The 22,947-nt window shown below is 35.7% G+C and overlaps 4 protein-coding genes across 4 annotated transcripts; 2 read left to right on the plus strand and 2 right to left on the minus strand.

The window, feature by feature from the left end:
• Positions 1 to 385: 385 nt before the first annotated feature.
• LOC110727245 lies at positions 386 to 4,875 on the minus strand. The gene is made up of 6 exons (XM_021906814.1): positions 4,433 to 4,875; positions 2,698 to 2,813; positions 2,168 to 2,294; positions 1,607 to 1,758; positions 750 to 812; positions 386 to 658 (listed from the first exon to the last, which is right to left on the minus strand). The coding sequence occupies exons 1-6, from the start codon at positions 4,730 to 4,732 to the stop codon at positions 625 to 627; spliced, it is 792 nt and encodes a 263-aa protein (XP_021762506.1). The 5' UTR covers positions 4,733 to 4,875; the 3' UTR covers positions 386 to 624.
• A 944-nt stretch (positions 4,876 to 5,819) lies between these two features.
• On the plus strand, positions 5,820 to 10,296 carry LOC110727251 (uncharacterized protein At5g43822-like). Its single transcript, XM_021906821.1, has 6 exons — positions 5,820 to 7,058; positions 7,177 to 7,295; positions 8,584 to 8,763; positions 9,046 to 9,102; positions 9,178 to 9,242; positions 9,863 to 10,296. Exons 1-6 carry the CDS (start codon positions 6,927 to 6,929, stop codon positions 9,904 to 9,906), a joined length of 597 nt encoding a protein of 198 aa, XP_021762513.1. The 5' UTR covers positions 5,820 to 6,926; the 3' UTR covers positions 9,907 to 10,296.
• Positions 10,297 to 11,593: 1,297 nt separating this feature from the next.
• LOC110727261 (DNA-binding protein BIN4-like) lies at positions 11,594 to 16,586 on the plus strand. The gene is made up of 12 exons (XM_021906831.1): positions 11,594 to 12,142; positions 13,040 to 13,307; positions 13,530 to 13,597; positions 13,855 to 14,068; positions 14,251 to 14,312; positions 14,390 to 14,443; positions 14,696 to 14,813; positions 15,296 to 15,342; positions 15,482 to 15,508; positions 15,871 to 15,946; positions 16,060 to 16,190; positions 16,287 to 16,586. The coding sequence occupies exons 1-12, from the start codon at positions 12,095 to 12,097 to the stop codon at positions 16,377 to 16,379; spliced, it is 1,206 nt and encodes a 401-aa protein (XP_021762523.1). The 5' UTR covers positions 11,594 to 12,094; the 3' UTR covers positions 16,380 to 16,586.
• Positions 16,587 to 19,443: 2,857 nt separating this feature from the next.
• On the minus strand, positions 19,444 to 22,567 carry LOC110727270. Its single transcript, XM_021906840.1, has 2 exons — positions 22,424 to 22,567; positions 19,444 to 21,427 (listed from the first exon to the last, which is right to left on the minus strand). The coding sequence occupies exon 2, from the start codon at positions 21,418 to 21,420 to the stop codon at positions 20,983 to 20,985; it is 438 nt and encodes a 145-aa protein (XP_021762532.1). The 5' UTR covers positions 21,421 to 21,427; positions 22,424 to 22,567; the 3' UTR covers positions 19,444 to 20,982.
• Positions 22,568 to 22,947: the final 380 nt, after the last annotated feature.

Below are 22,947 nucleotides of genomic sequence, written 5' to 3' on the forward strand. Positions count from 1 at the left end.
TTAGAAGCCTTACGTATAAAATAGAGGCTCAAAGTTCAAGTTGGAAAAGTAGAAGAGACGTAATAACAATCAATTAGAGCAAAATCTAGTAAGTCTAAAAATTTATAAGCAACAGTTGGACAGTCGATGTTGGAAACTTGAATAGAACAAGGTTTAATGGCCATGTTTCAATCACAAATAAGTTAAACGAACCAATATATGGCCAACTGCATGTACAGTAAAACCATGGCAGATTTACTATGATTCGAAGTGTTTAGATTCAACTAATGCTGCACTAAGTTGGATGAAACTCCTTGAATGCCAAGTTTTCATGTAGCATGATATTGGTAGCTTGGAAGCTGAACAAGATTGTTACTGCCATGTAAAAGTATTTAAACCTAGCTACTACATCCGCAATTTTTCGCCTCTTATTGTTATTAATTGGAATAATAATGTCAAAAACCTAGTTGTTCACATACATAAATAAGAATTCAAAATAACTACAACATACTCGTAGTTAAAAATTTAAGAACAACAATCTACCTTTGAAATGAAATTCCACCTACAGTACAGGACTCAACTCCCCTCTACCAATAAAATATGTTTTGCTGCCCCGTAAGCTTGCCTGACAACAGTGTAAGCACACTACTTTTTTCGCCTCTCTTTAAGCTCTGGATCCCTGATCAAGTTATACCCAAAAATAACAAATACACAAAAATCAGATCGAATTCATACTAAATGCCATTCATGAATGGAGCACAAGATCAAACCTTTCAATTTGGTCAAGAATGAGAAGCCTTGGGCCAGGAGGAATCTTTACATCTCTAAGAGCACTGAAAAGAACATGCAAATCATTCAAAGACATTAGCTGTTAGCATTCGTGAAAATGCAAATGTGCATATAAGCTATAATAGGTGCTACAGTTGGACTAATTCGGAAGTTTTCTATCAAACTTATTTCACTGTTACTATTTTAGTACTGTAATTAAAAAACAGGGGAAGAAACACGAAAATCAAGGTATAAAAATCACATTAGAAAGAAAGTAAAACGTGCATCTAAAGAGCAGAGAGTCCAGATCTATCAGTGATTTATGTCTGCCTGACCCTTCTTCTCTACTAAACTCTTCCTGCTTCCTTATCTATCATCTATCTCATGGAGATCTCATGATTGGACACGAAGGAGATGCTGTTAAGAGTTTACATGATTGCAGACTTTGGAAAAGACCAAAAACCTCAAGCAGTGCTTAAGAGATGAGAATAGAGATCAACACTCCCAATAGTTCAATTTTTATTTCCCAAATATCCACGATAATATCTAGATTACTCAGATAGTCAGACCTGGACTGGAGAGTGAGATATGGGTACAAAACCAGGCGTAAAACAACATAAGGGAAATATTGAAATTGTTTAGCTCCAAGTGACCAAGTGTTAATTCTATGTCGAAATATTTGGTATGTAAGGGTACTTGAGGTGAATTGGCAAGTCCAAGTAATACAGAGTAACAGATTATATTACTTATGAACAAATTTAACCCATTTTCGGCACCACCAAATCTAGCAGTCTACAATCTACTGCCAATACAAATAATAAAATGAGAGACGACAAGAAAGATGAGCATTGATACTTACCTATCATTGAGCAATGGCAATGTATGATCATTCAGCAGGCCTTTCTTAAAGTTTTTCTCATAGCTTTGGAGGCCAAGGCTAAACAACAAACTTCTTGTTTTAGCGTAGAACGGATCATCTTCCACCAATGGTTTAGAGAACTTTTCTCCCAGCTGCATAAATAAAGGGCTAATAACCTCAATAGAAATAAAAGATACAATCTTGATACTAAACCTATGAAGCACAATAGCAGTGTCAGTGAGAAACAGTTGTTGAACTGATCAGTTATCACTTAAAATCTTAAACACCGCAACATTATAGGCAAGGGGGCCAACAAGATGGAAAATAATCAAGTCCTGCAAGTCTCAACATGCACTAACACGGCACTATTAATATGTCTTTTCAGCTCATCCAGTACAAGAATTATCTCTCATCAAAAATCAAGGTCTGATTATCAAGACTTAACAGTCCATATTCCCAATTGATCAAGCTCATCAATATTGATACTGCCATACTGGAATGTGAAAAGAAAAAGGTATAAAGAAGTAAAATTTATAAGACTAGAGAAAAAACATTACAAACCTTGTAAATTCCTCCTTGAGCAAGGGCAAAAAAGGCTCCTGATGAGATAGCACTGGAAACTTGGTTTGGCCCACCCATACCACTAACCAAAGAAAACATGGCTCCAGAACCAAATGCTGCTGCCATGCTGCAGTTCATCAAGTTAATGCATATATAAACATGTTTGACAAAGAAACTGTAAACACACAAACAATAGAAATAAAGTGACACAAAGGAGGTGTCTACTAAACAAGGGTTTCTATAAAAAAAAACCAGTACTTCTAACTATTGATGGCCTAGCTTACAATTATATTGTTCAACTTAATCAATTTGTTCATTTTTCCCAGGTCAAGAATTAGAGCTGAAATATAGAGGCAAGAGCACCATTGCCAATAACCAACAAACACAAATCAATACTTGCAACAGTGAAGTAAAACAAAAGGGTAGATAGAAATAAAAGTCATGCTGCGAGAGCTGCAAATGGTTTTGTAGCAAGAATGAATAGCAAGCCTTGGAAAATTATCAACAAATGGGAAATTAGGCAAGCTTACCTGGACCATACATCCTCCTTCCCTTTGATTCTCCTCAAAACAGTAGAGATGCCAACATTGACACCTGTCATGACAGCAAAGTTGCGAGCTTGAACCAATGGGCCCCCAGAGAGAGCCTACAAACAGGAAAAGACTTTATCAAGAACGAAGCACAAGCTGATATACTTCCCCAATTTTTTAGTAAATGTCTTTGAAAGTTATGCTCACATATCAAGGAAATGTTAGTTACTTAGTTATTGCATTGATATTCAGAACACACAAATTTAATTGTATCAGTAAGTTCAAAGTGCGTAGATATTTTAGACCCGAAATAATAAAGATAAATAAATAATCAATAACTGCACAAATTATAAAATAGGAGTAAGGCTGTAAAAGGTAAAAGTGAAAGCTTGGTCATCAAGTAGGAGACATAGTTATACATTAGAAAAGAAGGTAGCTCCTTTTCATTCTTAATAAACTCAGAAGCATCATCCCACACACACACACACACACACACATAAAAGTGCAACTTTCTATTTGAGAAATGGGGCTAATAAATAATTAACAAAATTTTGAAATAGTTAAACTTAGCCCCCTTTTTCCAAATGAGGCAACTTGTTAGTCCACCCAAAATATAACAGTGCTATAAATTACTATCACTTTCCCCATCACACCACACATAGTATGATAACGAAAATAACCTATTATTCTTCTACAAGGGTCACAAAATGTAGGACATCAATACATAAACTAGATATTGATACAGCAGCTTTGAATTATATCAGCTCCTTCCATGGAGGGAGCCTGCATCTGCCATGAAAGTAACTAGTTTTCTTCAAATGTAGTGAAAAGTAGGACTAAAACCCACAATTTTTTGTACTTACAAAAATAAAAATCAAACTCTCTGTTTTCTATATAATTATAAAATGAAAAACTGATGTGTCTACAATCTATAAAGCCACCCCAATCCCAAAGATGTAAAGCAAAAATCTAGACAAACCATAACAACTTGAGCTCCCAAACAAGGAGCTCAATATATTAGGTCAGTACCAAAATGAAACTATAGGGACTTTTTTCTGCAAATGTATTGGTGAGAAGTAGCACTAGAAATCCCCAACCTTTTCACACAAACGAAAATCAAAAGTAGTAAATTTATTATGGAAACCCATAGTGTCTACAATCTATAAAGCCACCCCAATCCAAGAGGTGTAAAGCAAAAAACTAAACAAGATATTTCAATTCGAGCTCCCCAATATGGAGCTCAATACATTTAGTCAGTTCTGAAATGAGATTGGGACTTCATGAACTCCTCTCAACCTCTTTATACCCAAAATTCCAAACATCCCATTTTCAGGTAATTGAACAATTAATCCTAATATCAACACACAGAAAATGCGCCCGATGGTTATAAACTTTTAATCCTACGCGGACAATATCAGGGGATTCATTCTCAAAATCAATGCAATAAGAGGTGATATACACATAACAAAATTCAAGGATATCATTCTATAAGATTGTATAAACATCTAATATACAAGAACACTCATACACACATTAAACATATACCCAAAAACAATAAAATTATGCACACCCACAAAATAACAGTCATACACTCATACCCACATTAATCATATAACTAAACACAATCGATTTATTCACTATCCCACATAATAACACTCAAATTAACATAAAAAACATCAAATTTCATCTCAAGAGAATACAATAAAATGAGAAACGAAGAAAACTCAAAATAAACCTGGGCTTGTTTTAAACTAGCCATAGCATTAGGGTCAAGGCTACCAGGAGGAGGCTGCATAGGCATGGAGGAGGATAAATCCTGCGTAAAGGTACCCATAAGACCACCAATAAGGGCACCTTGAATGGCCCCACCAGCAGTAACAACAGCAGCTTCAACAGGAATAGATTGTTTAGAAAGCCAAGATTTAACGTTAACTTCCAATTTTTTGATTTCAGATTGAATTTGGGTAATTGGGTTTTGTTGAATTAAACCCTTTGTTGAATTAACCGCCATTAAATCTTGCTTTCCATCTCCCATGGTGGATTGTTTTTCTGGGGTTTTAGGGGTTTTTGGGGAGAAGATGAGAAGAGGGGTTTTCAGAGCTGTGTGGATGGATAGATAAAATGGGAATTTAGAGTGGCAAAAGACAAGTTTTTGCCTGTCACTCGACCCTATTCCGTAACCTGGCAAATAGGTGTGGGAGGTTATTGGCTTAGCTATAAATGGAAAGGGGATTTAATTTTTTAATGCTTTAATTAAAACACAAAATTAATCTCAATGACATACTCCGTAGGTTATAACATGAGTGCGTGGAGCAACACAATCTTAAACGAGTGAGTGCACTTTACATCAATAAAAATTATATTAGGCCTGTGAAATGACATACTTTGCACAATTACAGCTAAAAATATTACTCAGTAGTTATATCGTGTTTATTCCCCATTTTAGATAGTTTGTGATGTAGTCTTTGTAGCTACGAAGCTTGAGAGATGTTTCATGAGGTTTGGGAAGTTAGGTAAGTGAGTTTCATTCTCAAAGATAAATCAATATAATTCATTTAGCAAGTAATTTAAGACTTGTTATAATTAACTAAAAAGCAAATAGAGTTAATTAAGCCGATCATCAAATTAAATTAAATTAAATATATATATATATATATGTCAAGTCTCATATTGAAAGTTTCTTTACGATTTCTTTTCACCTAAATCGAAAGATTTCCCATACAACGGTTGCACCATATGATAATACAACCCTCTCATATACTTAACAAACTTCGATGTCACATACTTACCAAACAATCCTAGGACATAACATCGTGCACTTGCATCTAGCACCACCACTCTCTCGTCCATCGTCCCCAACACAGTTTTAGCGCCGTCACCACCAGCTCTTATGTTTTAAATTCACACCCCCAAGGGACCAAGGCCCCAACCCAACCCCAAAGTATATAATACCTCTGGTCTTTATTATCTGCGACATTTACTATTTTTGGCCGCCCCACATTATGTGCAACAATTCATTTTTTTCCATTTATAGTAACTTTTTCTGTAAAATGACCAAAATACCCTTACTTAACATTTTAAAAAACTAATTAAGAGGTTAATTAAACCTCCTTTTTAAACTAATCTAAAATCATTAACATAATTCTACCCATCCCATTTACTCAGGTCCTCGTCTACCAACCACCCATTCATCTCTTTCTTCAACCTCTTCATCCCTCCTCCCTCACGAGTCACGACCACCGCCCCTCCCACCACAATTCTCTCTCCTCCTTTACGACCACCTTCCATCCCACCACCGTCTTTCTCCTCCCTAAGATCACGGCCCTTAGCTCCCACCACCGACGAACGATCCTCTTCATCTCTCCTCCCTCACAAGTTTCAGTTGAAGATGATGTGCGATTATTCTGGGTTTTGTTCGAATATTCTGGGTTTTGTTCGATTTTCTGGGTTTTGATTTCGATTTTTTGGGTTTTGATTTCGATTTTCTGGATTTTGATTTCAATTTTCTGGGTTTTGATTTCGATTTTCTGGGTTTGATTTCGATTGAAGGTGATGATGATGGTCGGATTTCTGGGTTAGGGTTTTAGGGCGTGGGTTTTGGGTTTTATTGAAGGTGATGATGGTAACGATTTCTGGGTTAGGGTTCTAGGGCGTGGGTTTTGGGTTTTTGAAAGTGATGATGGTGACGATTTCTGGGTTAGGGTTCTAGGGCGTGGGTTTTAGGTATTTTGGGTGACAATTTCTGGGTTTTTGGGTTTGGGATTTCTGGGTTTTTAGGTTAGGGAGGGGGCTGCCGGAAAAAGGAGGGAAAGACGGGGGAGGGGGCTGCCGAAAAAGGGAGGGGTAGACGAATGAGGGGGCTGCCGAAAAAGGGTGGAGTTGCCGGAAAGTTGCTATCATGGATGAAGGTGGAGGGGAAGAGGGCAGCCATGAATGAAGGTAGAGGGGAAGGGGAAGACAGCCATTAATTAGACACTCTCTCCTCCTAATCACATGAATAAAATACACTAATTATAATTATCAAATTTTGTCTCGTGAACCGCACTCCCTCTGAAAGTTGCAGATAATAAAGACCGGAGGTAGTAATTCAAAACCTCACTCCCTCGGCTCCTACCCAACTCTACACTCTCACTAGTGCACTTCTTTCAAAGCCAGACCACCCTGCCGCGACTCCCACCACCGCCTCCTCCGCCACGACCACTATCTATTAAACACTTCTTTCTCTTTTTATGGAGAATATTCTGAAGAAATATCAACAGAAATTCAAGAAAGTTCGAGAAGAAATGGATCACTGGGAAGACCTTCAATCCCGGTTACTTTCTCAGTTTTCTAATGCTTCTTCAGTTATTGGAAGAATTGAGGTCTCTAATATACACTTTGAATTCACTCTTTTTAAATTTGATTTGTGGTAGCTTAAAGTTTCAATCTTGGTGTATTAATTATGAAATTTGATTATGATTTTGGGAAATATTTATTTAGGTGATTGGAAATAAGAGGAATTATGGTGGTTTGAAGGGTGTTGATGGGATTGAAGATGCAGTTTTGCAGAAGCAAATGGAGTCTTTGGAGACAATTTTGCTCTCACTTAAGAAGACTATGTTAGTTCAATTGGTTTTTCTTAGCACTTTATTTTTGTTGTCTTGTTACTTCATTGTATTTAATCCAACATCTCTTTGCTTGCAAGCTCTTCATTTCACCTCAAGTACCCGTAGTCGGATACTCAACACTTGAACATGGATAATTATATATTTCAGTGTAACAAATTTGGTTCAACTTCATAACAATAGTTGCTCTCATATAAGAATGTGTAGTAAAAGAAAAAATATATAATTTGTGTAAGCAATATTTGCTTGCCTTAATTGTTTCAATTTAACGTGTTTATTACCTTCTATTAGTTTTGTGGTAAGATGATTATGCGACTTGTGTATACACAACTGAAAATCAATTAGGTAAAGTGAGTTCAATCGGCAAAACACTTTGGCTGACAATTGATTGATATATAGGTTTGATAATCATATACAATCATTACGCTTCATGCTTCATGCTTCATGAAACTATTTCTGTCTTTTTTGCATATGAGAATTATAGGCTACATTTGCTTCTAATGGACAAGAATTGGCATACAAGCATGTAACCTTACTGATGATATGGTGATTGAATATAGTCCTTAGAGTTGGTATAAGAGAAAAATGATCGATTAGTTGAAAGTGATATGTTGTTTTGTACTTCCTCCGTTTCTTTTTAGTTGACACGTTTCTTTAATCACATCTGCGAGTGCACAACTTTAACCATTTATATCTTTAATTACCGATAAGCAAAAATTATGAAAATTTAATATTTTGAAATTATATATTGTGATGAATCTAACAAGATCTCACATGATTATATTTTTATTACGTATAAAGCACAAAACACTGTCAAAGGGGAGTGTGTGAATAGTGCTAAAGTTAAAATGTGTCAATTAAAAAAAAAGGAGGTAGTATATATTTATATCCAATGTATACTCAAGGATATTAAAGATTGTAGTAGTAGAACAAATGATTAGGGTATTGTCTAGTGTTTAAAAAGTTTAAGACTCACTTTAATTTATACAGCAAAGTTGGTGATGTGCAAAAAGTCTCTTGAAATTTCGTGTGGTTTTATGAGGTATCAGAGCTTAGTTCTGCATAATTAACTTAACTTAATTTGGCGCATATATTCTAATCCCTGGATTTTAATTTTAAATGATAGAAACTATGATGGTGATTATATCTTGATCTTTTAGCTTCTTTGGGTGTTTTTGGTTTGGTGGGTGTTTCCCCTCGTTATATTTAAAGGGGAATTAGATTGTATGATAGCATGATCTTGAATACTTCAAGCTTTAAATTAATTGGGAGCTGTGTGTAGGTTGGATTTCCACAGTATTGTACTGTCACTGGAAAAGATGGTCAGAGACAGTAGGCAGCTTGTTGGAAGAGGATCTCATGTGCTTTCCACTAAACAACTGCAGCAAAGGGTGGGAATTAAACCAAGTCTTTCAGATTGCTTGGATGGGCTTGCTATTTTGCAGGAGATGCACAGCTCTGAGTACGTTCAACCTGGCTTCTTTGTTTTTGCATGTTCTTATTCATAAGAATTGGTTTTATGGCTTATGATCACCAAGGTATAAGTTGTAAGGTTGGAGTGATACATTTAAGGATTATCTTTCCTCATTGTTTATGACTTGTCACTTGTTTCCAACCATCAGGGGGATTTGAGGGATTAGGCTATTTGCTATTTCTCTCTGCTGAAGCCTTAATTTTCTTTTCCTCAAGTGTCAAGACTGTTAAAGCATATTAGTGCTTACATTATCTTCCTTTTTCTATGTAGGTACCGCCTTAAATCATCAGTGGTTTCTGCACTCTTGAGTATTGCTTTAAAGCCCAGGTACAATAAGATAAGAAATGGGTTTAATGCTATTATTGTGTCTTGAGATTCTAACTAAGGTTCAATTCCATTCAGTTCCAAAGATTTGGGAGCATTGCGTCAGCTTTTGTTCGATCAGCCAAATATTCCGAGAGATGAAGGTATGTATGCTGTCATTGGCATAAATTCTGCAGCTTAAATATCCTTCTTGAACAAGGGCTTTTGATTTCCGTGTACTAGTATTTGCAATGATGTGTGACAACTTACTCAAATATTCCAATGTCTCTGTACTCACTCCCATCTGGATTATCTCTGCCTCATAATTTAATTTTGGATTTTGACTGGATCAATGGGATGGCCAAGTATTGCTTTTGCATATAACAACACATAGGCTGGTTACACTTCCCTCTCAGACTTTCATATAACAACACATTGACCTTTTAAATCCCATCCTTTTTACACGTTTAGTCTGTATTTTTTCCTTTGACTTTATCTACTTTATTTACACTTAGTAAACTTTATTTTTGTCAACTTTGCCTGAAAGTGGTAGTTGATCTGGTTGACGGATGAGTGGTTTGATCTAGAAAAATGTCTGCAGCTTGTAAAAATTTGGACCTAAGCAGATAAAGTTGTGATTGTTGTTTTTCATGTTATCTTAGCATCTCTTTTCTATTCTGTTGCGGGGCTTGCAGAAAGCCAAGAAGCATTCTTATAACTGTGACTTTGATGAGCTGCATGTAGAAATAGAAGTTCTTATGTCATCTCATGTTGTGGATTGCAGTGCAGTTAATCTATGACATCATATTCGCCGAAGACATTTCTTGAGGTAGAGATTGGTCATCTGTCATATGAAGCTGGAATTTTGTAAAAGTGCTGTTCAGCCTTGATCAACAGGACTTCAGTCATTTAAAGCTTGATCTCTGTGACATGGTTGGCGGGGTTATGGCATCACAGTACTCCCTGACTGAAGGTTATCTAATGAGGATGCATCTCAGTATCACATGTAACTGCAGGTTTCCTGTGCAGATGATATTCAGGATAATACTGAAGCCCTTTAGCCTATCTGGTGTTTTATTTATATTATTATTTATACAAAGTATATATTATTCTGGGAAAAATCCCAGGTGACCAGAAAAAGTCAGCTTGTATGCAATATATTGTGTACCAGTAATCCAATGTTTCTATGATCATTTGCATCGATTATTATTTTGTGAATTATCAGCATATACTTCCTCTTTGTTGCATAGAATTCTTGATCATTATGCCTAATACGAGTAATACCTATAAATGAGCAACACTTTTAAGACCAGTAAATTATTGGCTAAATTTCCATTCTTCATTTGAAACAAATAGAAATCAAGTGAAATACAATGAACAAGATCAACCTTATGCATCTCAGGGACACAGCGTACACCACAGTTACAGTGATTAAGCAAACATCATTCAGAAACCATTCACAATAACATCTTCAATCCTCTGCATCATAGCAATCCTTTCCTGGCAGCAGGAGACTTGGGTCCGAGACTTAAGGAGCATGACTATTCCAAGTCTGACCTCTGAAGTTATCGAATCATGGCAATCACCACGAGTCACTTTGATAAACAGTCTGAAAGAAGGCTTGGCCATCTTTCCCTTCATATGGATCGGTTTTGCGTTGCCTCTCAGTAGGGCAGATAGCAGAGAAGATAGCTGATATAGTCATCAAACTCATGCTTATCACGACTACTGCTCCGGTAGCTAACAAAATAAATGAAACCATTTTCAGTTAGGTGTTTTTTTTTTTTTTCTTTCTTTTTTTTTTTTTTTTAGCTGTTAGTTTGAAAACTTTTTTGCTCATTTAATCATAATTATTTTGTCTTCCTCATCTCCTTTTATATTTTTCTTTAACCCTTTCTTATTCTGTAAAGACTTTTTGGTTCTTTTACCATTTCCAGGATTAATGCTTTGATACTTTCTATTTGGCCTTAGCTATTTTAATAATGCCCACCAACACCCCCCCCCCACCACCCCCCACACCCCCCCCCCTTTCCTTTTTTTTTTAATGATTATCTCAACCTACATATTATTGTTTAAGAAAATTGTTAGTATGAAAAAACTTTGACATGTACATTTGAAAGTTACAAATATATTCTTTAATACGATTTCAACTATGGGAAAATTGAAGTTTGCAATCCCCTTCTACCGTTCTCCTCTTTCAACTTTTTTTTGAAGTTATTGTTGATTTAATCCATATTTTTTCATTCTATCTAATCTCTTAAATAAATGTCTTTAAAAAAAAAAAACTTTTAAATAAACTATTTTTTTTTCCCTTTGAGATTTTACAAGTTCGTGGTTGTAGACTAACGTGTTACTCCGTACATCACAAAGTTTTATGGACATTCTTCTTTAAAAAAATTCCTACCACGTATTTTGATGTGCTCCTTTTCAATTACACTATTAATTCAGAAAATAAATTAGGTGTTTTAGGATCACCACGTCTTTTTAATTCTTTAAAGTTCATTAATTAATACAAATTTACTACTCCATATAAAAGGTACTTGTATATACTCGAATACGTCATGTTAGTAACAATAAAATAAAATATACACTATTTTATTATTGCATGATAAAAAAAAGTTGTAATTTTTTTATTTATAAATTAAGAAAAATTAAAAATCACACATTAGTGGAAAAAAAAAAAAAAATTTCCCTCCAATTAATTTGTCTAAACCATCCTCCCGCCAGTCGCCGCCCTCCACCACTTTGAACAACCACTTTACCCCCCCTTTTCTTCCAATCCAAAAAAAACCCTAATTTTTATCACTGAAAATATTCGCACAATTTTGATTTAATAGTCCCTCTAATTATTATCTGGAAAATCCCTAAAATTTTCAATCTTAGTTCGATTTTCCCATTACTTGACTACTTGGATCCAATCACTACATCAATTCTACAGTATCAGTTTTGGTCGAATCGTTTCTATCTTAGTGTTTTTTCTTACTTGCAGAAACGCTGGAAATTTCGAATCTTGAAGATGGGAGATTCTAGGGAGGCATCTCCTGATTGGTTGCGTTCTTTTCAGGTATTTTTTGATGCTTTTATTCAGTTTCTAAGTTATGGGTTGCTGAATTTGTACTTTAAATATGCTATGAACTTAGGTTGATGAATTAGGTTTTTTTTTTTTTTTTGAAGAACTGTGTAATCTTCACGATTATGTTAGCTTATGGTTGATTTTATGTAGCAATGAGCTCAGTTATCAGTTATCAGCTCAGTGTGTACTAGTGTATAGATTTTGGAGAAGTGGTGTTTGAAGTAGTTAAGTACTTAAGTGACATAGTCAAAGTGTTCGAGCTGTGTTACGATCATCTTGTTGATATGAGTGGTGTAAAATGATTGTTGATCTCTGGTTGAAGTGGGCTTAGTTGAGGGTAGCTTGTTGAGTTGCTGGTATGATGTTGGTCTTGTTGTGGCAAATTTGCCGGAAAAAGGATAAATTCACAAGTCTCGAGCGTGTTCGAAAGGTTTAATGGTTTCGGTTTCTGTTCAAATTATTAGCAGAAGAATGCTTACAGTTGTATTCTGACCTTACCAAAACCTACACCTACTAGTGATGGGATTAATTCTGGATCTTGCTATATTGTTCTCGTAGTATTGGATTGCATTACAAGATATGGAACACATAGGACTCATTTCTCTGATATTTTGACTACAGGTTTGATCAGGCTAACTTTCAGTGTACTGTAAGACATCAGGTTCTTTAGTAGAATGCAAGATTCAGGAGGTCTAAGAATCTATGCGTCTTCATTATTTATTGTAGTTTTCTCAAATTAGCAGAAAATTTGACCTTTTTTTTTTTTTTTTTTTTTTAGGGTAGTGAGCTGCAGATATAGTTATTCGATGTTTTTGGTCTGTTTTTTTCATTGAGAAGGTGTCTGGGTTGCTTGTTTTTGTGTTTATGAAAATCTATTTTGTGGAACAGGCTCCTACTCAATCTATCACAACTTTGTCATCTGATTCTGAGCCTTCTAGTGACAAAAGCCCTGCAAGAGACGATAATGATACAAAGCATAGAACATCAGACATATTAGAGGAAGATGGGGAAGAGGATGAAAAAAACTGCAATATTTCCCTGAAGACTCATACCAAGAAGTCGTCTAACAAGAAGTCACCTGACAAGAAGACAACTAAGAAACGATTGAAAGCTGGTGATGAAACAACTGCCAAAAGGATTAAAACAGAAAAAAGAGGTCTGTAAAACCCCCTAGTAGCTATTGTCTAGAAACTTCCTCATATGAACAAATAAAAGTACCATTGGTTCTAATCTTTGAAGTTCTAGGTTGAAACTTGACATATCCATGCTCAATAGTTTTCTGATGTTTACTATTCAATGAATTCTTCTCCTAAAAAAATACTCCTGATAATTTCTCTATAGTGTAGTATGTTCTTGATGTGATCCTTTTATGAAACAGGGAGTGAAGATAATGAAAATGTTAAGAAGGAAGAAATATCTGATAATTCGACAGAAACTCCTGCAACTGTAAGTTTCATGCTAAGCCTTCAATGAGTTCAATCCGTATTAAAATACTCCTTAACTAAAATCCACTTGGATTAACCTTGAAAAGACAATAATCTAGTGCTGGCTTGAGACTTTAGAGTCATGTGGGTGCTCCCGTTACTGCTTTGCATTTGAGATGCAGTAATGGCTCTCTTATGCTTCTTCATCTTCAGGCAGGCTCTGTGAAGTTTGCTTATTTGCTCGCCTCTGATACAAATTTGTGTATTATTATTTAACAGGCACCAATTCATTCAATTTGTGATCTGTCATCAGATTCTGAATCCAATTTAGATGCAACTATGAGGGAAAAGAAAGAGAAAGATGAGGATGAGGATGATGATGATGACACTGCCCTCATAAGTACAGTCATAGGAAAATCTACAAAGAAACAGATGAAACAGGAAGATGTTCAACTGACAGAGAAGAAAACTCATGAGCCTGTGAAAATGGAAGGTAGCGTAGTTTAATTTTTGATATGGCTTGTAAAGAATCAAAGTTTTAGTCTCATGGTTGTTTAGAGCCAGAGCTATCCATGCATTCATGAATAAAAAAGTTTGACCCTTTTTCTTCTGTTAATATTATTTTAAATAAGTCATTTTCTTGTAAATAATGTTTTGTGTATTTGTGTGTGATAGGCGAAGTTGGCAATATGGATATCGCAGAGGAAAACAAACTTGAGAAGCAAACTGAAGCTGCAGTGAGAGACATTAATATCTTGATATTGTATGTGTCTAATCTTTGGTTTGCTGATACACCTTGTTATGCTAATTGTAGGTTAGCTCCTCTACTTTGCCTTTGATACTGCCTGATAAAGTACATCGCTCTAAGGTAAGCACCTTCATGTTTTTAATTTTTTTTTTTTTTTTCCCTTTTTAAGCTCGTTATCTTACTTAACTATGTTGTTCGAGATAATCGTGTCACCTCCAACTCTTCCTTCTCTCCCTTCCCTTCATTCCTGTAGGTAATCCTATATTTGCTGCAAAATGATTTTTTGAGTTTCATCCAGGGTTTCATAACTTCACCTTATATATATGAAATATAATTATTTCTTTTAGTAATAAGAAGTATATGGTTTTGCAGGCACTTGTTGAGTGTGAAGGTGAATCAATTGATTTGAGTGGTGATATGGGTGCTGTTGGACGAGTAATTATTTCAGAGACTCCTTCAAAAGAATCTGAAATGTTTCTAGATTTAAAAGGTTTGTGTATTGAGCATCGTACCCTTCGATAGATAGCTAATGTACATGAGTATTTTTTTGGCTAACAAATCTTAAATATTATTTGCCCTTTAATTTGAAAAAAAAAAAAAAAACAATTTCAAAATTAAACTGCCATTAACAACTTTTAGGGACATTCTCTTATATATAAAAATGTTGCCAATGTTCAGTCTTTTGATGCAGTGGTAACTGTTGACCCTCTATTCCTTTAGGCATCTCATCTTATGTCCAGTCACTTTTCATTGTTGCCAACTCAGTATCTTAGTGAAGCAATTGTCATTAGCCTAAGATTAGAGTTTCAATGCTGTTGAGGTGGCATAATCAATATAGGATGGGACACACAGTACTACTGTAGGACACAGAATGCAATGTATGATTTTAAATTTTTAATCTTTCCTGATGTGCATATACCTCCTGTTTACTCAATTCCTTGTTAAAATTTTCTATTTTGGTGGTAATTGCAGGAACCATATACAAGACTGTAATAGTTCCTTCAAGGACATTCTGTGTGGTACGTAGTACGTTACCATATCCTTCTATATTTCGACAATAAATGTCTTTACCTTTTGCTGTGTGGCTAAATTTTTCATTAGCTATATGAAATCGATACCTTATGTAGAAGAACCCTAATCTGTGTAATTTTTCTTCAGGTTAGCATTGGTCAGTCTGAGGCCAAGGTATGTCTGTATGATACCTATGCCTTTATCATTTACATTTTCTCTCCCTTTTTTTTTATTTTTTATTTTATTTTATTTTATGTTTTACTTTTTTAATATTCATCACTTTTCATTAATTTAAAGATGTCCCATACTCTTCTCAATCAAGTGTCTGAAATTGTACTTTGCCCATCACATTTTGGTCAAGACACCAAATTCTATGTCCCATATTATGTGAATAATGTGCTCTTCTCATCCACAATGATGAATTAGGTTGGCCTCCTACTGAGGTTTAATCTAGAATTTTTCATCTAATCAAGAGGGATAAAATAAGATTATTATGTAGTGATGAAAATTCATTTGTTCTAGTATCCCTTGAGCAGATAGAGGCCATCATGAATGATTTTATTCAGCTAAAACCACAATCAAATGTTTATGATGCTGAGACTATGGTTGAAGGTTAGTTTTTATCCTTTGAAGTCCTTTTGCAGCCTCATTATTCTACTTAGTTTTATCATGCAGCTCTTATGTTACTATGAGTCTTTATCTGATGCTAAACTTTCTGTGAGTAGGAACACTGGAAGGGTTCAACTTTGACTCAGATGATGAGACTGATAAGATGATCAAGGATGTCAAAGGTGATCAGAATGAAGGTGAAGAGAAACCTAACAAGAAAACTAAAGGAAAAGCGGAGAAAAAACCGGTATGTACTAAACGATTCACAGTAGTTATGATGTAATATAATATTTAACTTGAGATAAATTTTTCCTTATATATGCATGGTTACTAAATCATGAAGGCTGCGACAAAAAAGAAGGGGAAAGATGTAGGAGGGAAGCAGCCGAAGAAAAGGAAACCTCAGGCACCAAAGAAAGGCAAGGCTAAGAAGTAAATTATGAGATTTGTTTTTCTGGTTATAGGTTGTACACCAGTTAGGATATATTCTTGTAGTTGCCAGGATAAACCAAGATAGTCTAATTTTTGATTAGTTTGATCAAAGTTGTAGGATATTTATCCTGTGTTCCCTTGTTTTTATTTATTGAATGTGATAACAATTTTCATAATGAAAGAGAACACTGATACATATTATATTATAAAAGATGATTATTCTATCTTCTGCGCTCAAGATGTTAGTAATAATTGAGATCTGTCTATGGACTGCCTGGTAAATGTGGTAATTTTATTTACAGCTGATCTTCCTTGTGTCATTTGAGTTTTAGAGGAACCAGGTTCCATCTTCTGCATTGATTCTGTATTCTTGGAGAAATCCTTATGTGCTCTCATTTTTCCACGTATAACACCTTCAACCCTCTTGTCCTGTCTCATATCTCTGGCGAAGCTTGTTAATTCTGAATTTCTTTCGCCTAGAGTGCTGAAAGTTTGATCCTGTTTAAGGAACATTTTATCTCAACAACAGCAAGCTAACGATCAAAAGTATATGCACATAATTCGGTATGATGGTGTATGAGGACATTTCCCCCTCAGATACCCCATAACTGTGCTTTTCAAATGGTGGTTCTGAATTGCCAGTGAAGCTTGGCGGTGTATCTTGGCCAATTGGTGGTGGATTGTTGGTGAGACTTGGAGGTGGCGTATATGAGATACTTGGCGGTGGCATAGTTGTGCCACCAATTGGTTGTGAACTGTATGTTGGTGGCGATTCATATGGGATCCTTGGCGGTGACATAGCTGTGCCACCTATTGGTGGTGGACTGTGGGTGGAACTTGGTGGTGAATTATATGGGACAATTGGAGGAGATGTAGCTGGGCCACCAATTGGATTATTTGCCCTGCGCCATGATCAGAAGAAAAGAAATAACAATTAGAGAAGAGAATACATCATTAAAGGTGATGTATAGGATTCAGGGTATAAAGACAGTTAGAAATGGGCATTACATAGCAGCAGATTTGGGGCAGAACAGTATGGCATAATTATTAGCCTTGCATGTGAATGTGCTTGTGCCATCATCAAAGGCATAACTTTACGCCCTCGGATAGGCTCTCTTGAAGACTCGTGAATAATACGATGGTTGACACGTTGTCGGATTAGCAAACTGTCCGCTACAGCAGTATTGGGCTAGTCCAAATGCCTCACAGGCACTTTTGCATGCGATCACTCCTCCCTCTGCTCCTTCTCCACCCATCACTTGCAACTCTTTCGGGCAGCCTGTTTGAGACAAATTCCATGGAAAATCATCAGCTAATCTATATAATTCTCACCTGGCAACAAGTAAATCTTATGATCATACATAAATTAAATAGTAGCGAGTGCTGTGATGCATTATATCATACGACTTGTCATATCCATGATAGGAGCTATTAGCACCAAAAGATACTAAGATAGGCATCAAGGCTCTATTATCCTTTGCAACTTCAATTATGCTCTGCTTGACTTTGGTATATATGGCTCGAGATTGGTTCGGTTGAACCTGTACTGGTTAGGATCGAACCATGGCATCTACATCGATTCTGCCCTTAGCCACCCCTTATCATGTGCATGACAAGTCATATGAGATTGTCATAGCATTTAGGATAAGCAACTTGAAATTTACCCATGTTAAGATCAGAAATACATCCTGTCGCGTTGCAAGCAGCACCGTTAGTCCTAGTAGGCCGGGCAACAAGAGGGAGATTATAACCATCCACCATACTAACATCATAGAAATCCTTGTTACTCCCTTGGCCTAATGTGATCTCAAACAGCGAAGCAGGCGGTGTTGCCCCACTCCCACCATATTGCAACCTCCCTCCAAAATCCTCTGTAAGACATTTCGCTGCACCCGTCTGATCAAACTTGCAGCCTGTCCTAGCCCATATCCTGTATGACCAACCTGGAACCGTCTCAAGCCTCACAGTCTTTCCGGAATCTAACTGAAACCCGGTGGATGAAAGTGGGGGCGTTCCCGACCCAGATAATGTCCTGGGCCATATCGAAAATGGTCAGTTATTGGTTATTGTGAATGTAGAAGAAACTGTGAAACGAAAGAGCAATAACAAGAGATAAAAGTTGAAATTTGTGAGCTTAAACAATAACTTTTTTAGCATTATAAGAGTTGTTCTGTTTTGTGCACTAGAGAAAGGGAGGAATTAAGAGAGGGAGGGTCTATTCTAAGCTATGGTAGTAGTCTTGAGGGTTTAAGGAATTATAGAGGATTTTGGATCTGAAAAATCCGAAAATGGAAATACTAAGGTCTACGTTACTTTACTTCATGTATTAGCCGCGATATTAAGTTTTTAAGTTTAGAGTTATTTATTAGCCGCGATATTTATCTATTTATGTATGTGTGTATGTATTTTATTAGATAGCCTCAAGAAAAAAAATTCCTTTCTTTCAATTATTTTAACAAAGGATTAAAATGAATAAATAAATTGGGAGAGAAGGGTTTATAAGTTGACTTTGCTTGTATGACAAATTAGGAGTAGTCCAATTTTATAATTGGAAAAGAATCTTAAACATAGGATTTTGATATAAATGAAGTTCATATAAATGGTACTTGAAGTTTACTTTGCAGCAAAGAATGAATATTTTGCTTTGAAGATACACCAAATAATTCCTATGAGATATTTTGATTACTTGTATTATTCTAAGTAGATTCAGAAAGGTATCCTTTGACCTTAGGTTGCCCTAAGTGAAGGTGTAGCTCTTGCACAGAGTGAAAAGGTGGGGTACTATCCCAAATGGTACTGCTAGAAATGTAATGCTTCCGTGTTAATGGTGTCATGGTTCATCTCCCACACCTTAGGGTTAGGCTGCATCGAGTGGGTCAATGGGCATGGTAGCAACGTGGCCTGTCCATGAGCCAGGAGCATCACTTCCCCTGAAAAGCTCTACTTCGAACAGATTTAAACCCATCTAGCAGTGCAAATCTTAGCAAACAAGCAAAAAATTAAAAACTTGACTCAAGTAGTAACATAACACAGTTTTTTCATTCGCCTGGAATTCTGGTGGCAAAAACTGTATTGAAACCAATGCATTGTCATAAAAGATCAAAGAGATAAAGATTCAATTATCACTGATTACATTACATCCTTTATTAATACACAATGCTAAGATTCAATTATCACTAATTACATTACATCAAATGTAATGCTCATACCCTGATCTCACTAAAAAGCTCTGCCATCTCTTACAAACTAAAATCTATAATCATCTTGCAAAACTTATCAGAAATACTTTCAGACTGCTCTTCATCCAACATATTCAAGCCTTCAGAGAATACAATTGTTTCCCATAAAGGACTTCAGGAAGTTCAAAGACAGTAGTTCTATGAAAAAGATTGCAAATTGAAGCATGTCAACTATCTGTTCATCATAAATTCATGCCTTCAGATAATACAACTGCCTCCAAGATAAAACTGCAGGAATTAGAGATTCGAAGCTGCAAAGAAGCAACTCGTACAGCATTCAAACTACTGGTTGGTAATACAGGACAAGAGTATATAAATCTCAAATGGATGGGAAGTGATGAGCCAAATAATCATTGAAACTCCAAAAACAAAGGCTGATACAGTAACCTTATCTGAAATCAGCATCAACTTCCGGAGAAGCACTGGAGAATTGTATCATGATATTCAATAGAGAAGCAGAGATCCTCCTAAAACCTATACCAGGGCAGATCTGAATCACCACAGGATGTCTTCCAAAATTCATCTTGTTGATTCAATTCTCGAAGCAGAGATTAATAGCCTATCAGCTGACACTTGCAGATTGTCCAATTGATTAGTGTTTAAGACACCTTCATGAAACACCACAAATAGCCAAATTTCTGCATTCCTGGAAAGGCAATGAAAGAAAGTTTATTAGTAATTTCGTTGTGTAGAAATTATACTCAAGAAATCATATAGTACACATAAGCAAATTATAACTCCCTGACTAGAAAAAGTTTGTAACCTGCAAAATAACACCAAAAAGAGCACACATGTCAAAACAAACAATGAGTTATAACAAAAGTCAGATGTATCTATGTTGCTCCTCCTCCCTTTGTTCCCCAATTCTTTGATTTTATTTTTTGGATTGGGGTTGGGGCAGGGAGGGAAGCAGGGATCAAGAGATACAACTTACAACTAAAATAAAGAAGAAAGTGTTCTACAAGCTGCAAGCTGAAGATATAGCATTATTACAATCGTAGAATATAACAAACAAAGATGTCTGAGACATTCCCAACCAAGTAGGCAAGAGATAAAAAGAAAAGTCTGGATCATAGTTAATGCTGCAACAAGGTACACCAGATATCAGAGAGATACTAATCATATTATAGCTAATTAAATTCAGAGTAAACATGGAATATGACAACATAGGAGCACCAAAGTAGATGAAGTCTTAAAGTTTTCTACATAACCACTAAATTTAGAAATAAAAATTCTTCTGCCGCACATAAGGGGTGCACAGGGTTCCGCAATTAAGATTCTCACATAGTTCACCACAATGTAAAAGTTAAACGAACTAGGAAAATAAAAAGGTTAGAAAAAAAAGGCGCATTAAGCTTATTGAGTTATCTAGTTCAAGTCCATGCCATCTCCAATTTGACTGCAGATTGGGCTGACAGCAGAAAAGGATCTCTCGAAAGGTGAAGGATGTAAGTTTGAATCCCGACGACGCTTGAAAGAACAGCTCTCGGAAGGACAAGCCTCAGCTTCAAACTTCCTGCGGACACCTCTAGCTGCTTGCTGCTCCGTAGGTGTAAGTGGGAAAACCTGTCCACTGACTCTGCACAGCGAGTTGTGATTACCATATAGAATTCGCTGGTTACAGTTTTTGTCACAAATATGAGTCTGCCCAGTAAGTCTGCATCGGTACATATTTCCACAGACATGCTCGTTTTGACATTTCCAATCACACTTGTGTCCTGGGTTTGGTCCATCCTGACCCAGAATAGTCGACATAAATATAACATTTGAGGAGCCAGTCATCATTGCTGCTGTGTGTGCCTCCATTGAAAGTCTGTGGAACCCCAAAGGAGCAATGTCAATGAAACGACGAAGAGGGTCTTAACCTAAACCCGAACAACTTCTAATAAAAATATAAATGATTTCAAAGAATTGTCCCAAGAACCTAAAACTACTCACTAACAAAAATGTACATCATACCCATACTTAACTAAAGATCATTCTAATTCTAATTACTCCGGCCTTTTGCTAGCTAAATCTGACAGTGATTTGTTTTCACTAAGCAAATCTCAAATTACAAAGATCAAACCATGTTGATATCTTGTGGAGTTGTGGGTCATTCATAAGCTTTGCTAGAGAAAGTTTGTTCTGAACTTCTGAAACTAAAGTGACCATTCTAAAATCACTCCATACTGTAATTTTACTAATAACCAAATAGAAGTTGGTAGATTGAGAGCGACAACGGGTAGTGATGGAGACGAGATTTGATCGATCAATCCTAGGTCTTACTAGCAGAGTAGCACCCCAAGGGCCATAACTTAACCAACTAATCTAACTCGCATCCACAAAACCATGTACGGAATACATGATTAACCTATATAATCATCTTAATGGTTAATGAACCATCTATCAAATTACATTAATTTTTTGTTTTAGAAATGGACCTAAAAGAGGAAATAAAACAATTATAAACAGCAGAATTTAACCAAGCAGTAACTATCTAGGTAGCTAAAATAATTATAACAATCAAATACGAAGTACTATATCACAATTAATTTTACCAAAAAATAAAAATGTAAACTTTAATCAAATGGGATTATTTTTCACAAAATCCCAAAAACGGGTAAAAATAAAATCACGAACCATTTTCACTAATTCAGATAAATTACATAAATAAATAATTATAAAAATGTGAACTTTAATCTCATGAGATATTTTAAACAAAAACCCACAAATTGGTAAAAAAATAAAATCACAAACCCATTTCAGTAATTAAGATCAAAAACAAAAATAAATTAATTAAATAATTTTAAAAAAAAAAAACACTTACTTGTTTGCTGAATTAAAAATAAACCCAAATGAAGAACCTGCAAAAAAACCTAGCAACACCAAAAACAAAACAAAATTCCACTCTCTCTCTAAGAATTTCTTGAAATTTGTGAAAAAACTGGGAAATGTTAGGTCAGGGGAAGGTAAGTATTTATAGAGTGAGATGGGATAAAGAAACAAGATAAGGGGTATTATTGGAAATTAAATGAAATTCAATTGAAATGTCCTCAAATTTCACTTAAATTTGAATTTCGCAATAAAAATTGTTCACATTATTTGTCCTTTTATTTGTAAAATTTGTAATTAAGACCATAAAATTAGGAAGAAGTCAAAGTCTTGGCTTTTATTTTTATTTTTGTAGAGAGAGAAAGAAGAGAGAGAAAGTGTGAGTGAAGAAGAAGTTGGCGAGTGAGACGGAGGTGCATTAACAGTCACGTGTGAGTGGGTTACTTTAAGTTGAGATATTGAGATGGTGACACGTGGTTGAATCAGATTCATTTTGGCCGGTGTTTGTAGTTTTCTCTC

This window comes from Chenopodium quinoa, unplaced genomic scaffold, assembly GCF_001683475.1.
Source record: "Chenopodium quinoa cultivar QQ74 unplaced genomic scaffold, ASM168347v1, whole genome shotgun sequence".
NCBI classification, from domain to species: domain Eukaryota; kingdom Viridiplantae; phylum Streptophyta; class Magnoliopsida; order Caryophyllales; family Amaranthaceae; genus Chenopodium; species Chenopodium quinoa.